This window comes from Bos indicus x Bos taurus, chromosome 14, assembly GCF_003369695.1.
Source record: "Bos indicus x Bos taurus breed Angus x Brahman F1 hybrid chromosome 14, Bos_hybrid_MaternalHap_v2.0, whole genome shotgun sequence".
NCBI classification, from domain to species: domain Eukaryota; kingdom Metazoa; phylum Chordata; class Mammalia; order Artiodactyla; family Bovidae; genus Bos; species Bos indicus x Bos taurus.
This window is the reverse complement of record NC_040089.1, coordinates 25,243,323-25,259,812: the sequence shown is the minus strand read 5'-3', so window position 1 is coordinate 25,259,812 and position 16,490 is coordinate 25,243,323. Positions and strand designations below refer to the sequence as shown.

Sequence of the window (16,490 nt, the reverse complement as noted above, 5' to 3'; positions counted from 1 at the left end):
CCTCTCAGCAAAAGTAGGAGGCAGGTTCATGCCCAAGAAGAAACAACTTGGGGTTCACTCTTGATACTTGTCAACTTCCACTGAAATATCTAGTTTTTAAGTCAATTAAAAAGATATTAGGAAATGACCATTTGAAGGTGTGTAAAAAAATTCAGGGAAAATTATGTTAATTTATGATGGAGTCTAAAATTTCTAAGAGAGATTATTTTTATCCAGTTCATTATTGAGGACAATTCATCACCAACTCTCTTTAAAAATCAAGATGAGTTCTACGGTTACTTTGAAGATACATTAATGTGGTTTTATATGACTTCAGAAAGGTATTTTTGAACTCTTTCTTCCTTATCCAGTTCCATTAACCAACATTGTTTTCTTTGTGCAATATCTAATGTCAAGGTTCTTTGAGAATATAAAAAGGAAAAATAAAAGCGAAGCATGTAGTCAACAGATAAACTCCCTCACGGACTTCCCTTCCAAGTGAGCCACACGGGTAGTTCCTGGTAGGACACTGACTGCATCCGCCGCACGCACCCCTCATTTTCTCATCTTTGGATGATGAGAAAAGGCACCAAATTAGAGCTTAACATTTAAGCAAAGAAAAAATGTCAACGTACCTTGTTTTAGATTTCATAAAAGTGGTGGAATGGGCTCAGGCTTGCATAAGGTCATGTGGCAAGTGACAATGGAAGAGTTCTTGGAGTCAAGAGTAGGAACAGGTACTGATCCACGTGACCGTTCACAAGTGAACTCACAGAGCATCTTGCTAAGCAAAAGCAGCGCCTGGGTGTCCGCCTCTTAACTCAGTTCCTGTTTGTTTCTCCACAGAGCTACAGCGAGCCTGTTGACGTGAAGACGGCTCAGCCTCCACAGCTGATCAATGCCAAGCCGCCGTCAGTGTTCCCCGGGCCCAGCCAGGCCCACTCAGCTCTGTACCTAAGTTCCCACTACCACCAACAACCAGGAATGAACCCTCACCTAACCGCCATGCATCCCAGTCTCCCCAGGAGCATAGCACCCAAGGCCAACAACCAAATGCCAGTGACTGTCTCTATAGCCAACATGGCCGTGTCCCCCCCTCCTCCCCTCCAGATCAGCCCCCCTCTTCACCAGCATCTCAACCTGCAGCAGCACCAGCCGCTCTCCATGCAGCAGCCCCTCGGGACCCAGCTCCCCATGCAGGTCCAGCCCGCCTTACACTCCCCCACCATGCAGCAGGTATGTGCGGGCCGGGCCCTGGGCTCCCCTCCAGAGGTGCTGGGGGGTCTGTTCCTCCAGTGGATTGGGTGGGGGTCCCATTCTTTTCTGTAAGTGGAGAGAGAATGGGAGATCTCTGCTTCCTGAAAATTAACTTGCATGGGTGAGTCAGGCAGCCTCACAGGATCACAACAGCTTCTGCCTTTCATAATCCCTGACTTCTTCCCCACAGTACCCATCTTTCTCGTCACTCTCCCTGTTTTCTGCCTTTGAGGGAGGCAGAAATTTGTTGTTTTCAGATGCCACTACTGCTTAAGATCTTTTTGGGGTTGAGAAGTCTGCCATATGTACATACATACACACACACACACACACATATATATATATACACATATACATATATAATCAGTATATTATTCAGAAATGAGAAATTCTTGATGATATGCCTGTTGAATCCAACAAATCCTGCAAGATGAAATCAGGCCTACTATTTCTGGTCAGAAATATCAAATTTGGTACAACCTTAAGAGTCCTAAGAAATGAAAATGTTAACCTAACCAGAGTTTTATTTTAAAATGGATATCTGGCTTCTACATTAGAAAACACAGGAGGTTTAGAAGCCTCCATGTCTACCCCACAATTATGGAAACCATTTGTGTGCAATCTTAGCTTAACTTGTCTTTGAAATAATTTTCCTTCTGGATTTTAGTGTTATTTTAAAATTTGAGAATTAGGAGCAAATGATGTAAAGTAAACTGAATATAAAGCATTTAAAAATCCTAAAAATGTGTTTTTAAAAAAACAGGTCAAGGTAGAAACTACAAGGCATATTAAATTAACCTATCACTTTCCTAATCCAATGACTTATTCCCAGGTCTATAATTAAATATGCAGAGTCTTCCTATAAGAGTGATATAGGAGCCCTCTGATATAGTCTATAATTGGCCACAGTGGGGTGGAGGGGAGGCAGAAATAGGAATCAGATATACATAGTCCCAAATCCATTTTTATTATTGTTATTATAGACAGGATTTCCAAGAGGTGACAATTACAAACCTTAATACATTACCTTACCTCCTCTTTAATTTCAGAAAACTCACAGTGCAGGTCCTGACCTTGTCTTCATCTCACAGGTGAGGAGACAGAGCTCAGCAGAGTTGACTAACTTGCCCCAAGGTCAGAGCTAGAATTCAAACCTAGCTCTGTTCAGTAGTCAGATCCTGGACTCTTTTTTTTTTTAATTGAAGGATAATTGCTTTACAGAATTTTGTTGTTTTCTGTCAAACCTCAACATGAATCAGCCATAGGTATACAATATCCTCCCTTGATTCTTAAATGCTAGGCCTGCTGCTTCTCACTGTTAATCGTTCTTGTCAATTCTTAATAGTTTCTCCTAAGACTTGGGAGGCTCTGTAAATCCTAGTTAGTTCTGAGATTAAATGATCATGGAGAGCAAAGGACTCATCTCTCTACCGAAGTCTTTGGTCCCCAAGCCAAGGATATTGATAAAGCTCAGATGACTGACTTACCTGTTCAACAGACGAGCTGTAAACTCACTGGAAAAGACCAACCTCCTTGTCTACGGCAGGTTTGTGACGAGTGAGTGACATTAATAGGGCCATGTTGTCCTTCTTTCCATCAGACATTACTCTTGATAAAAGAGACATTCGTGGGTTTCTTGCATTTTAATGAACCAATAGTGTTTGAAGAGCTGAGAGACCTTCGGTCGGGTGGGTTGACTTCTGCCTAAGGGCACTATCCAGTTGAGGGCCCATGTTTTGCTCTCAGAGCTGTAGTGAGAGGTGTTTTTTCCCAGAGGAAAAAATACAGAGTATGTGGTCCACTCCCCAGTTGGGGGCCAGAGCTCTGTGCAGAGAGAACACTTTTTATTAATCTATCCACTCAGAGACAGGTCATTGTCTATTTATACTCTGTACCTTAGATGAGCTGTGACCCTGAAGAGTTTTCAAACATTTCTGAATTACATAAGGCCACATTTGGAAACTCGGGAGATGTGTCTTTCCATATAGAATCTTAATAGGAAAAAATAGGGCAGATTACATTGGACAAGTTACTCATCAATATTTAAGTGAGTTCTATTAGTGTATCTCAGAAAGTTTTCTTATTGAGATGGTAGGGCTTGATTTTAACTTACATTAATAATAGAAGACAAAATGGCATGAACCCAAAATGGAGAGTCAGTGCAGCTGCAGAGACCATGGTAACTAAAATCACTATGATGCTTGATCATTGTACGTAGTCAATAAAATAACTACTGAAGATACAAGTTAACAAATGAAGGAATAAAAAAATGAGTTGCAGAAGCTTAAATATTAGAAGAAATTACAGGCTAGTTTGTAGACTCTCAAATCCTTAAAAGTTTTAAAATTTTTCATTTATTCAAAAAAGATTTGTTGAACCCCTTAACACATGCCAGACGCTGGCTGAAATTGAGCAACTTCTACCCCCATGGAGCTCACATCAGAGTTGGGGGTGGAATGGAGAGGGGGAGCAGTGGGAGTAAGATAAACAGGTAAGTTATTAGGATCCCATGGGGAAAATTAAACGGGGACAAACTGCAAGATGTGTGAAGGAATAGTAGGCCTTTGGCTGGGACGGATAAAGAAGGCATCTCTCAAGAGGAGGCAGCCTCTAGGAATCAGAGGGTGGGAAGGGAGTGGGGTGGATACTAGCAGCGAGCATAGCAAGGAGAAGGGACTCCTCTGGCCTGGAGGGCCAACTGGGAGGATCGTGGCTCATCCAGGACATGGAAAGGAGGCCAGTGGGGAGCATGGTCAGGAACGGAGAGTGATAAGCAGGCCAGTGGGGAGCATGGTCAGGAACGGAGAGTGATGGGCAGTGAGGTCAGAGTCAGGGCAGATCCCTGGAGAGAATCCTGCAGGTTAAGAAGACTGGAAGTCTCAACGAATTGATAATCCTAAAATCAGATCCAGAGTGTCCATCACGCCTCCATGTCACTCAGTTTATTACAATCACAGTGGTCTGTGGGGCCAATGTTCATGTCATCAAAGTGCGTTGTAGAAAGCTTATGGCTGGAATTTGACCTGTTGGATTCATCATCTTTATCAAGAAGGTGTTTGCTTCCTGGCCGTGTTCCCATTTTCAAACACCAAAAAAAGAAAAAGAGAAAGAAAGAGCAAGAAAGTTCATGGCTACTGTATTTTTACAGTAATGTTTCATATTTCAGCATTACTTTAGCTATTTTATTATCCTTTTGAAAATGAATGTATCCTAAAAATGATCGTATCATCCACTAGGAGTAATAGTTTTTTTTTTCTAGAATAATATTTTATACACTAAACCCATAGACCTGGGGTTTATTTTTTAGTCCAGTTTTCTTCCTTTTTTTCTGTTCACTATATTGCCGAATGAGGTCAAGAGAAAAAAATCATTAATATCTGTCAACTTCCTTTATAACCTCAAGAAAAAAATCTTTGTATGATATCACACAGACAGATTTTCAATTTCCTTGTGTAATAAACAGCTGCTTTAGGATTTGGGTGTAATTTAAAGGTTTAAAAAAAATCACATTGAGATTGATGAATAAATCAGTTGTGAAGACAAAAACATTGATGCCTGTTGAAAAGACCTCTCCAGACAGGCAGGAAATGAAATTAGTTCCCAGTAAAGTGTGGATACGAGGATCACGGTTTGGTATTGCTGCAGGCTTTTTTAGGACTTGATATGGTGGCACAACAAAACTGCGAGGGCTACAGAAATCTAATTAAAGAGCAAATGTCCCTTCTGACATCAAATTAATCTTTATCATGTTTCCTATTTTTATTTCAATCTGGCACCAGAAAATGAAATTTAAAATTCCAGGCATGCTACAAAACAGTTGGTGATTTTTCTCTTGAGCATTAAAATGCAAAATATTCAGTCTTGCTTAATTAGATCACTAAGCAAACATTTTTTCAAAGCTTTCTATCATCATTGTTGTTTCATACTTGCAACAATAATAAAAATACCGTTATTTCTGGGTTTGACCTCAGCATCTCTTAATACAGTCGTCAGAAGAAAGCTTCATTTTCTAAATTGAAAGCAAGTAAAATTATGTTCTTCAGGCTTTGCTTGTCTTTTCCTCGGTCCACAGTTGTTTTAATACTAGTGATCTTAAATGTAGGCATTGAAGTTAGCTAAATTTTAAATCTTTGAGCTTCGTAGATAACACATCATTTTGGTTTTATAAACTGAAGTTACCCATTTAAGTCTTAAACTGATCACTTAAAAGTTAATGTTCTCCTGATAACCCTCTTTCCCAACTTTGAGGGGCCATGTTCATTGGATAGAAAAAAGCAATGGTCATTTCTCTTCTTTGATTGTGTGGTGTTGGATAGAAGCAGGTTGGTTTGTTTTTACTTATTTTTTGCTTTCTCATATGTTTCCATACCTTCACCTAACATGAGATATTTTCAACTACTCTAGTTTTAAGACTTATTTACTTTTAAGTTATGTTTTGTTGACTGTGCAAAAATCCAATGTGGAGAACTTTACATTGAAAAGATAGGAAAGCCTTGGTATTTACACAGTTATATTCCCCAGGCCTTTCGAAGAGTAGCATCAAATAGTTGATGGTAAAATTCATTTATTGGAAAACATGATTTATTGAGCCACTACTATGGACTTGACCCTGAGAATATCCAATAAGCAGCACACTCTCTGGTCACTGGGCAGCCCTGATGAGGGGCTGAAATAAAAATCAGCCTGAGGTTCCTCTCCCTGGGGACTTTTTCCTGCTTGTCTGCCTAGCATTACACAAGACACTTGGGAAGAGGTCCAGAAAACTGGACAGTAAGCCCCATTAAGACATTACAGGACCATCCTGAAACTCCATGCATGACAGACATACAAGACGGTCTAGAGAAAGAGTGGACGCCAGCCTGGAAAGCGTTGGAGTACCAAACATCCAGTTATATTCCTCTCACTTCTCACGCCCCCCTGCTTTGGAAAATGTTTACGGCTGGAGCTGCAGGTGGTATCTACATAAACAAACTTCCGTCTCACAAACCAGTTGTTAGTTTAGGAAACACTGCTCTTTCTAGCTGTGTGAGGTCAAATAACCAAGCTGACTGAATACTCCACTTTTCAGTGATTTGTTTCCAGTCATTCAGTGCTCTGTCTTTCATGAGCAGCTTTGTTGGGAGTTTGCCTGGACATTGGCTTGAAGTCTTTATCCCTTGAATGGAAAATAATTTAATACCTTAAAGCCAATATTGAGAATTGAGGACATCTGATAATAGATGTCTTTGAGTCTTTACCCAGGGTACCTGCAAATGAATAAAAGTCCAAGGAAATAGCCTTAGTTCAAAATCAATTCTCTGATCATTCTGCTGAATTTTTTTAAAAGATAAAATCTCAACAATATTATTCCTTCAAAAGAAGCTCCCTGCAAGTAAATAGAAAATGATTTGTTTTTAAATCTCTTAGTTTTTCAGTGGGTAAAAACCATGTATGAAATCTGCTGCAAAAACAGACAACCATGAGATTAATTAAGTTGCTTTTTTTGGTCATTTCCAGCAAAGCTTGCTTATGCAGCTTTTGAATTCACCAGATAAGCTAAAAATAACTCTTAGCGTATAATGCTTTTTGTTTACCAGATATAGCTATCTACTTCAGAGATTCTGTCCTTGAATTTTTAATAGCTCTGCAAGGATTAAAAGTCAACACTTCACCACACCAGTGTGTTAAAAGAACCTTCCTGAAGTCTGATTATTATTTGCCAGTTAATAGACTTTTCAATTTTAAAATATTTTCTCTGCCTTATACTTTTCCTCCTCTGTGTTTTCCAGTGGCAAGTTGTTTTGAATCTCCTTCCCTATATTAGTCCAACAACTGTTAAAAAGCTTTGGTTGAAATTTTTAGCTGAGAAAGAAGTACAAATAAAAGAAGAAGCAGATGGTCCCTTTGTGACTGAATGAAGAAAAAGGGTTTTGAGAACAATATGTGAATAGGTGTAGTCTAATAAAACACTCAGCCACCTGCTGCCTGAATCCTTCGGAAAAGATTCTGTTGCATATTCTGGGGATTAACTATTAATGTGTCCTTGGGTTAGACAGAAAACATAAACTCTGAGGGGTTTAGGGCCTTTTCTCTTGTTTTGGTTGAGTTGGCTTTTCTAAATTTTACATTGTTTCTCAATTCGATGTATCTGCTCAAGAGTACAAGTCAAGTAACACATGGCTAAAGGAAGGAAAGGTAAGAAAGATGGAGTGTGGGCACTTCTTTTCCATCTTTGCTTTAAGTTTTCATGGTTCTTGGGATTAGCTTGCCCTTGCAGGGGCACAAGCAGGAAGGTAGTAGTGTTTGCAAACAGTGGCTAAATATTTAGGTGCTTTTCTTCTTAACAAGGCACTTTGATCCTCATTTGTGGACTTGCTTTGCTTTTCAGGGATTTAATCTTCAACCCGACTATCAGACCATAATCAATCCTACATCTACAGCTGCACAAGTGGTCACCCAGGCCATGGAATATGTGCGCTCCGGGTGCAGAAATCCTCCCACCCAGCCCGTGGACTGGAATAACGACTACTGCAGTAGTGGGTAAGCGGCCGGCCATCGCCACCTGGTGGCAGACAGCTCTCATAACAGGCATGTCGTGAAAAGATGCCTTATTTCTTCCAGCCTTCCAAAAGATAATCTGGAACGGTTCCATGTTCGCAAAACCAGAAATTTTTAAGCATTCCAAGAGTAAATGCCTTTAAACCCTGTTGGCTTTCACTGTGCATTTTCCCCGTGTCCAACCCCATCCCTCAAGCTAGAGCAGACAGACATCCCCCTTGGTCACCCGTAGCAAGGCTGTCCTGTTAACACCGGTTGCTTGTCTATTTTCTCTCCACACAGGGGCATGCAGAGGGACAAAGCACTGTACCTTACCTGAAACTCCAGACACCTCTTCTTTCCACTGAGGCATTCAGGGAAGTCTTTTCACCGTGGATTGCTTTGTACAGTCAAGGCAGTTCTCCATTTTGTTAGAAAAAATACAAGTTGCTAAGCACTTAGGACCATTTGAGCTTGTGGGTCACCCACTCTGGAAGAAATAGTCATGCTTCTTTACCTTTATTATTTTTTTAATCCTTTATGGACATTGTTTTTCTTCTTCCCTGAAGGAACTTTGGACCATTCAGATTTTATGTTGGTTTTTTTGCTGTGAAGTGCTGCGCTATAGTAACTGCCTTAGCAACTATAGATGTCTTGGATAAAAGTCCTGGATTTTCCATTGGTTTTCATAATGGGTGTTTATATGAAACTACTAAAGACTTTTTAAATGGCTTGATGTAGCAGTCATAGCAAGTTTGTAAATAGCATCTATGTCACACTCTCCTAGAGTATAAAATGTGAATGTTTTTGTAGCTAAATTGTGATTTGAAACTGGCTCATTCCAGTTTATTGATTTCACAATAGGGGTTAAATTGGCAAACATTCATATTTTTACTTCATTTTTAAAACAACTAATAGTTCTATATTTTCAAAATATTTGAAAAAACGTACTCCCAAATGATTTTAATTTAAAAACAAATTGGCTTTGTCTCATTGATCAGACAAAAAGAAACTAGTGTGAGGGGAAGCGCAAACACCGTTTATTTTGTACTACAGAAAAATTGCTTTTTTGTATCACTTTTTGTGTAATGGTTAGTAAATGTCATTTAAGCCCTTTCATGTATAAAACTGCCAAATGCTTACCTGGTATTTTATTAGATGCAGAAAGAGATTGAAAACAGCTAAATTATAACCTTTACATAGGGCTCTGTATTATTGTTTCTTCATACTGTGTCTGTATTTAATCTTTTTTATGGAAACTGTTGCGCCTATTTATGAAATAATAAATATAGGTGTTTGTAAGTAAATTTGTTAGTATTTGAAAGAGGTTTCTTTGATGTTTTAACTTTTGCTGGCAAAAAAAAAAAAATTCACGCTTGGTGTGAATACTTTATAATTTAGTTTTTACAGTGAATAAAGCCAAACCTACTTTTCATTTTAGCAGCAAATTTAAGTAACCAGCCTCTATTTCTATATTTCTTTGGTTGACGCAAATGAAAAACTGTGATATTTAAGAATTTCTTTCTTCATACAATAGAACAGAAGATTGCCCTAAAAGTCACACAGGCTCCAAGACTGAACAGATGAGCTCCCTACCTGAGAGGAAAAGGTGGCTTCTTGGTTCTCAGCTGGTTTTAGTCAATTCTTTAAACTTCTCAGCTGATTTTAGTCATTTCTGTAAACTTCCTCCCTCTCCCCCTCCCAAAAAAGAATTAAAGTCAAATCAGTCAAATTCCTCAACCTGCATGCTTTTCACAAAATCCAGAAAACATTTAGGAATTAAACTAGGACAGGAGGAAAGGGAAAGCACACTGTCCAGAATATCGAAAAATGAAAGGTGAGTAACCAGACAGGAAAAAGGAGACGCGTTCCCGTTTGAAATTTGATAGAAATTGAGGATCTTGTTGCCATTTGTGCCTCCACAAGCTACTCTCTTTCCAGAACTCCTGGGTCTTCCAAGAGAATTCTGAGGGTACTAGGGATTTGCTAAAGAACCAAAAGCATTGAGAATCTGGCTGAAGGCTGGCATAGCTTTTACATCAGAAAGAGCAAATTATGCCCTTACAGAGTTATAGCAAGAAAACCAGTCTGGTTGGAAATCAAAAGAATGGCTGATGTCTTTTTCATGGAGTGTGTGAAATAAACTTAGCAATTTAACTAAATACAAATATATGCATTATGTAATCCAGTCAGAATTCAAAAAACAAAAGGTATGCTTGCTTTGAAATGATTTTAGGCCTTGTACACCCTTGAATCAGTTGAGCATGTAATAACTAATAAATAATGCAGATCCAATGTGATTATTAAAATGACTGTAGCTGAGAGCTCTAATTTTCCTGTCTTGAAACTGTATAAGAACTCATGTGATTAAGTTCACAGTTTATTGTTTGTCTGTTTAGTATTTTAGAAATATACCAGCACTACTAATTACCTAATGTCTTTTATTTATTATATTATGCTAAAGTAACATTCTCACTTGTGTCAAGTCTAAACTGAGAAACTAATTATCGGGATGAGAACAACCAGCTTTGACAGGTGGGTTCCACAGAAAAGTACAATGTTGTTTACAGTTTTTCTAGAGCAGGTGTGCAACCAGGGTAGAGAGAGTGTTGATACTCAACACCAAAAACAGTGGGGAAAAAATGTAAATAAAAGAAAATACATCATAAATAAAAACTCTTATGATGCATGACCGTATTCTATTTGAATATCCGTCAGTCTCTGAAAGACACACCCAGCCAGAGGAGAGATCCCAAAATCCATGGCAGAAGTGATTAGGCCCAGAAGCGATGAACCCCAGCCACAGGTGTTCCTTCCTGAAACACTGAGAACACCCTCTGTCAGATGTTGCCTGAGAAACTCCACTTTTCAGGAAGCCAGAATCCAGCCTGGGCCCAGCAGCTCCCAACTTGTAACCATAAGGAACAGTGACGGTGTCCACCGAGTTCTCTGTTATGTAGCTCTCCATGGGATTCCCAGACTTCCAGGAAAGGCATTCTGAGAGACTTGGCGATAGTGCTGAACATAGAATATCTTGCCCAGCACACCAAAGTCACAGTTATAACTCTTTAGAAAAGAAAAGAGGAAAAAGGTCTGGCAGCACCTAGGAGAAGGTTGAGTTGTCTCTGTAATGTCCACAAGAAAAAATAATCCAAAACCCCAATTGCCATTCCATTGTGAGTGAGTTGACAATGGAAAATCAGTCACAGAACAACTTCGAGTTTGTCAAACTAGCGAACATGGCTAAGGATTAAAGCTGGTCTCTGGGATCATTTTTACCTTGTTGCCTTAAAGAGGAGTCCTTTCTGATCAAAGCATCAGTGACCCACCAACGGCTATGACAACAGAGAACCGTGTGTCCTGACTCCAATTCACTACTAAGAAATTGTTTTTGATTTATGAATTTGAAATTTGAGATAAGCACATCAACAGTTTTCCTTTCCTGTGGACCTCTTGTCTTTTGCAATGGCAACCACTCCAGTATTCTTGCCTGGAGAATCCCATGGATGGAGGAGCCTGGGGAGCTACAGTCCACGGGGTCACAAAGAATCAGACACGACCGAGCGACTTCACTCACTCACTCACTCACTCACTTGTCTTTTGCAAAAGAGTTGCCGCATATGTTTGAAAGGTAGTTAGACTGAGCCATATGAAATTGACTATATATGACTCTTTTACCTAAAAAATGGCAACTTCATATGGTTCCACCCAGTATGTTTGGGAATTAAAGATGATGGGGTTTTAGCTACAATGTCAGTATAATTTCAAATGGACTTAGAAGTTCTTTACAAGATCTGAGGTGAAAAGACCCAGAGAAGTAATGTTGTTTGTCTACCAGGTTCCCCACTTCCAGTCAGTCCCAGACAGCTATGTTTGACCAAACAAAGAATATTTCAAATTTCCAGATTCTAGGAAACCCCAATAAACATCCTATTTCTTTGTTATAGTAAAAAAATTAAGTGGAAATTGGTAATAAACAGACTATCTGCTGGAACATGAAAGTTTTGTTACACATAGATGTTCTCTTAATGTTTATTTGTTGAAAGAGGACGTGATCTGCATTTTCTTATTCCATTCATAACTCTCATTTTAAGGTAACTACAGAAACAGAGAATCCACCTGTTTTGCTGATGGCTGAACATTGAAATGATGGCAAGGCAAGGTACAGAATTCACATCATAAATTTAACCCTCAGACACTTACTACACTGAGTCACCTAATGGATGAATTCATGTGAGTCACCCAACAGTACAGATCCCTCTGTTTTCCTAAAACAGAGTGAGTTCTTGACCTCCAAAGCAACTTGGAATGTCATTGCATGCAGTGCTAAGTCACTTCAGTCGTGTCCAACTCTCCATGGCCCACCAGACTCCTCTGTCCATGGGACCCCCCAGGCAAGAATACTGGAGCGGGTTGCCACCTCCTTCTCCACATGTTCATAGTAGGTGCACAATAAATGCAATGCTAAGTAGAAGCACCAGCGGTCCATCACAAACTGCCCTCAACAGCCATTATAGGATGTGCCCCTGACGATTTTAAATATAGAGGGCATTAAATATTGCGGATAAGAATTGGGAGGTGAAGAAGAATGGAAATTTTTCATTAAGAGACCTAAGGTTACCAAAAGAAAGAATTTCGGAATGAGTTATGCTATAGTCTTTTGGTCTGCATAATCAAACAGGAGTTTCTAGTTACAAAAGTACAAGATGGAATATACTCTAGTCACATCGAGAAAATGAGAAGCCAAGGAGAAAAAAAAGGTGTCAGACAAGTAGGAGTGTTGAGAGCAGGAGAGAAATTTCAGGAGCCAAGTTTATAGAACGCTAAATTAAAACACTGATGAATAGGACACTGAGTTGTTTTACTAATTACCAAGTGCAAATATGACTTGATGAAACCAGTAAAAGACTCCGTTTCCTTGGCTCTACTTAAATTACACCAAGGTAAGAAGTCCTTTTTTAACTTAAAAAAAAGAAAAAATTATTGGAGTATAGTTGATGTACCATGCCTTGTTAGTTTCTGCTGTACAGCAAAGTGAATTAGTTATACATATACATATATCCACTGTTATACATATATCCCGTAGAGGTCATTAACAGAGTGTTGAGAAGAGGTCCCTGTGCTCCACAGTAGGTCCTTATTAGTTATCTGTTTTCCTTATAGTGTGTATATATGTCAATCCCAATCTCCCAATTCATCCAACCTCCCCACCCCCGCTTTCCCTCCTCATAACCGTTGTTTTGTTTTTGTTTTTTTTTTTTTTGAAGATGCTCAAAGGAGATTTCCCTAGGTTTATTTAGAACCAGGTCCCAGTATAGGAGCACCTTCCCTCACGATTTCACAGTCCTGAAGGAGGGAGGCAGGGAATGCGGGGAGGGAGGTGTCACTTCTAAACCAAGATGTATAGGCTCTGCAGCACATGTCTGCAGAAACTTGAGACTGTTTTCTCTTTTCCTATGCAGCCAACGTCTTGTCCTTTGTATCCAGAACAGGATTACCTTGTAGGAGGTAGGAAGTGAAGACAAATTCTTGTCCTGGGACCCAGAGACCACTGAGGACAGTGGCCTGTTACATGTCAGCACTGGTCGGAACTGTGCCCTGTTAGCTGCACACACCAGCACGCCTCCTCTAGTGTCATCATCGCTCATTGTATTAACAGCTTGCTAGCAAAGACATTTGAAAGTGAAATTTCATTCACGCTGACATGAGGCCAGAAAAAAAAAAAAAAAGTAACTGGAAATGAAATGGAATGACTTATAATTCTATGTACAGAAAGGAAAAAAATCACTCCCAAACAGAGACTAAAAACCAAACTACAGTATTTTAAGGCTGCAGTGTCCCTGTTTGACAATTGTGTGTTTACAATAAGCCTAGACATAATTGCTCTGATGGGCTGTCAGGGAAAAGATTAATTTGGCAAAGATTAGTATTGACTTGCTGTTTATTAAGCCTTTTAAACAGCTGTATCTGGCAGCATTCCTGTAAGTGCCTGTCATATCTGAAAATCAGCCTCACACCCTGGTGCTCGCCAGCTGTTACTAAACAATCTTCTACCACTTTCAATGTCTTTCTCCAGGCCAAAAAAGCAAGAGCGAACTACTGCCAAATGAGCCTTTTTCTCCTCCTGTCACTTTTTTTTAAAGGTGGGGGTAGGGAGCTTCTGAGCACTGAAATGTCAGCTCGTGGCCGATGGCTGGGCTGATAAGAGCTGCCGGAAGCCGGTAGGTGGTTTGGGTGCTGGGTGAATACGTTCCCCACACAAGACTGCCGGCGCTGTTAGTCACCTCACACAGACACAAAACCACAGCGTGCAACTGTTAGGAGGCTGAAGGTTTTCAAGACAGTTAGAAATCAGCGATCAAAGGCTTAGCACCGCCAGATTTCCAAAATAATGTTGGTCTCCTCAGACTGGCCTATACACCTTATTAGCTGTAAGGCTGGGGAGAGACCCCACAGTGGGACCCTGAGGAAAAGCTCCCCACTGGCCAGCCACCTGTGCCCTGTGGCCTGGGGCTCCCCGCTGGAACTCTGAAAGGTGACGAAGCCACTCAGTAGAATACAGAATGCTCCTCACATCTGGATTCAGTGGAAACCTGTAGGATAAGGCAGACAGGGATGTTTTAAAGTTCATAAGAGAAAGGGCAGATTGAGATTTGTACTGGAACAAGACCCAGTAGTTTCAAATCCAAGTACAGTCATAACGGCAATGGAAAGAATAACATTCCAATGCAGTTAGACATCAGGCTATAAAGGGCCCAGTGTTATGGTGAGAGTCACATTCGTCTTTCCAATATGACTGCTTTTACAAAGATTAATCTCAGCCTTTTCCAGTTGCAACAGGCAGAGCAGATGCAAGAGGACAATGTCATCTCTTAACCCTTCCTCTGCTGGCACTTTCCATTAAACTGTGTGTATGTCGGGGGGTGGGCAGGGAGGAGCTGGCCTAGGAGCTAAGCTTTCAGGATGGGCATTTAAAGCAGGTGTTTGTCAACATTTAAGCTCCAAATAACTCTCTTTTGAACTCTCTATTATTGATACAGTCTAATGCCTGACATTTGAATTACAATCAAATCTGGTCAAACTCCCAGGCATAGACAAACACATCCTACTGGTCAGCTCTAAGATGGTGCCATTCCTCCATGGCCATCCATGAACCCTGCCCCTAATCCACACACCCCAATGGTGGGTGGAATAATACCCACTCAGCACTCACGTGGAGGAATGGAGGGACTCATGTTGAGAACAGAAGGCAGCCGTGTGTTTCATGATTCTACGGGACCCACCAGGCCAGCTCAGTGCTCAGAGTGTTCATTCCTGGGGGTGCTGATGCCCAGGCAACGGTCAAAGGGAAATCTGATAGCAGAGCTCACTTAAAAATTAATCTATGGCCATAATCACCGAGTGTTCTAAGTCCTAAAATAGCCCTAGACTTATGGGTTCTGTTGCCACTTTCTAGCATAAGAGCTGCTGCTGTAGGGACTGCCCGCCCAGAAATGAGGCCACACACTGACCTGTGTGGAAATGCAACCACTCTGCCTGGTCCTATGGTTCCTCACCCAGAAGGGGTGGCACCATCGCTGGAGTCAAGGCACCCCTTGTTGTTAGTCACTCAGTCATCTCCGACTCTGCAACCCTATAGCCTAGCCCTTCAGGCTCCTCTGTCTGTGGGATTCTGTAGGTAAGAATACTGAAGTGGGTTTCCATTTCCTTCTCCAGGGCATCTTCCTGACCCAGGAATCGAACCCATGTCTGTGTCTTCTACATTGCAGGTGGATTCTTTATCATTGAGCCACCAGGGAAGCTCAAAGCACCCTGCTGCAGATCAAATGAAGCTCAGAGACTACAGCATCAACCTTTTAGTTCAAAAAAAGTAATATCATTTCTAGTAGAATCCAAGAAAATCCAGGGTGAGGGCAGGGGCAACAGGTCACTTAAAGCATGTTTTGCAGGAGAGCATTTGGCAAACTTTTCTTCATAGTTTCATAGGTTTCGCTCTCTCCCATCATATGAGTAAATAGTATGGAAGGTGAGGAATAAACTAACTCAAAGATTAAAACTGATGAAGCGGATGGTGAGGTGAGGGCCCAGTGCCTTGTCAAGGACTCTGCTGTGGTTGCACAAGAACCAAGGAGAACGGCACAGGAGAGAACGCCGTCCACCCCCGGGTGCTCGGTCCATGGGTGAGGTCATTCCAGAAACTCAGCATTATTGGTGTGCTGCTCAACCATACACATCGTACCTTATGAAAGCTGTTTGCACCAACAGTCATGGATTTGACCTAGTGTTATCCAGTTTCCAAAGTCTGAGGAGACCACTTAGAATCCATCTCTCCGTAAATTGTAACCAGTTCCATGGAGTATTGTGCATTTTGTTTTGTTTAGTTTTCTCATCAAGGTAGACCCACTGAAACCTAAATCTGGTCCTGGCAAGATCTTCATACAAGAAGGAAGGAAGAATGATCTATCTAAATGAAACTGCAGTTTCCGAGTAGTATTACAAAATACACTTATCTACAAAGCCATTCTTGCTGTCGAGTTGGGTCATTTTTAACACCTGGTTTCAAGATGTGGTTTCAGCAGACCAACACAGCAGAAGTGTTAGATAGGGTTTCTCTCTCCCTCTCCCTGTCTCTCCTTCTCTCTCCTTCTCTCTATTCTTCCTTTCCTTACAGGGCAAAGATTCTGCTACTCTGTTTAACCTGCCAGTTTCTTGAATGGTGTCTGGTGTCGCATTTTCAG

At 40.7% G+C, this 16,490-nt stretch overlaps 1 protein-coding gene across 4 annotated transcripts in view; it reads left to right on the top strand.

Annotated features, from left to right (window-relative positions):
* Positions 1–10,441, top strand: part of TOX (thymocyte selection associated high mobility group box) — a 312,131-nt gene extending 301,690 nt beyond the window's left edge. For 3 of the 4 annotated variants that reach the window (XM_027561034.1, XM_027561032.1, XM_027561035.1), the window contains 4 exons: positions 826–1,215; positions 2,286–2,327; positions 7,604–7,755; positions 8,056–10,441. In XM_027561034.1, coding sequence (XP_027416835.1) covers positions 826–1,215; positions 2,286–2,327; positions 7,604–7,755; positions 8,056–8,092 — 621 coding nt within the window. In that variant the 3' untranslated portion in view covers positions 8,093–10,441. The remainder of the gene's footprint in view (positions 1–825; positions 1,216–2,285; positions 2,328–7,603; positions 7,756–8,055) is intronic. The other variant, XM_027561033.1, reaches the window with a different exon arrangement.
* Positions 10,442–16,490: the final 6,049 nt, after the last annotated feature.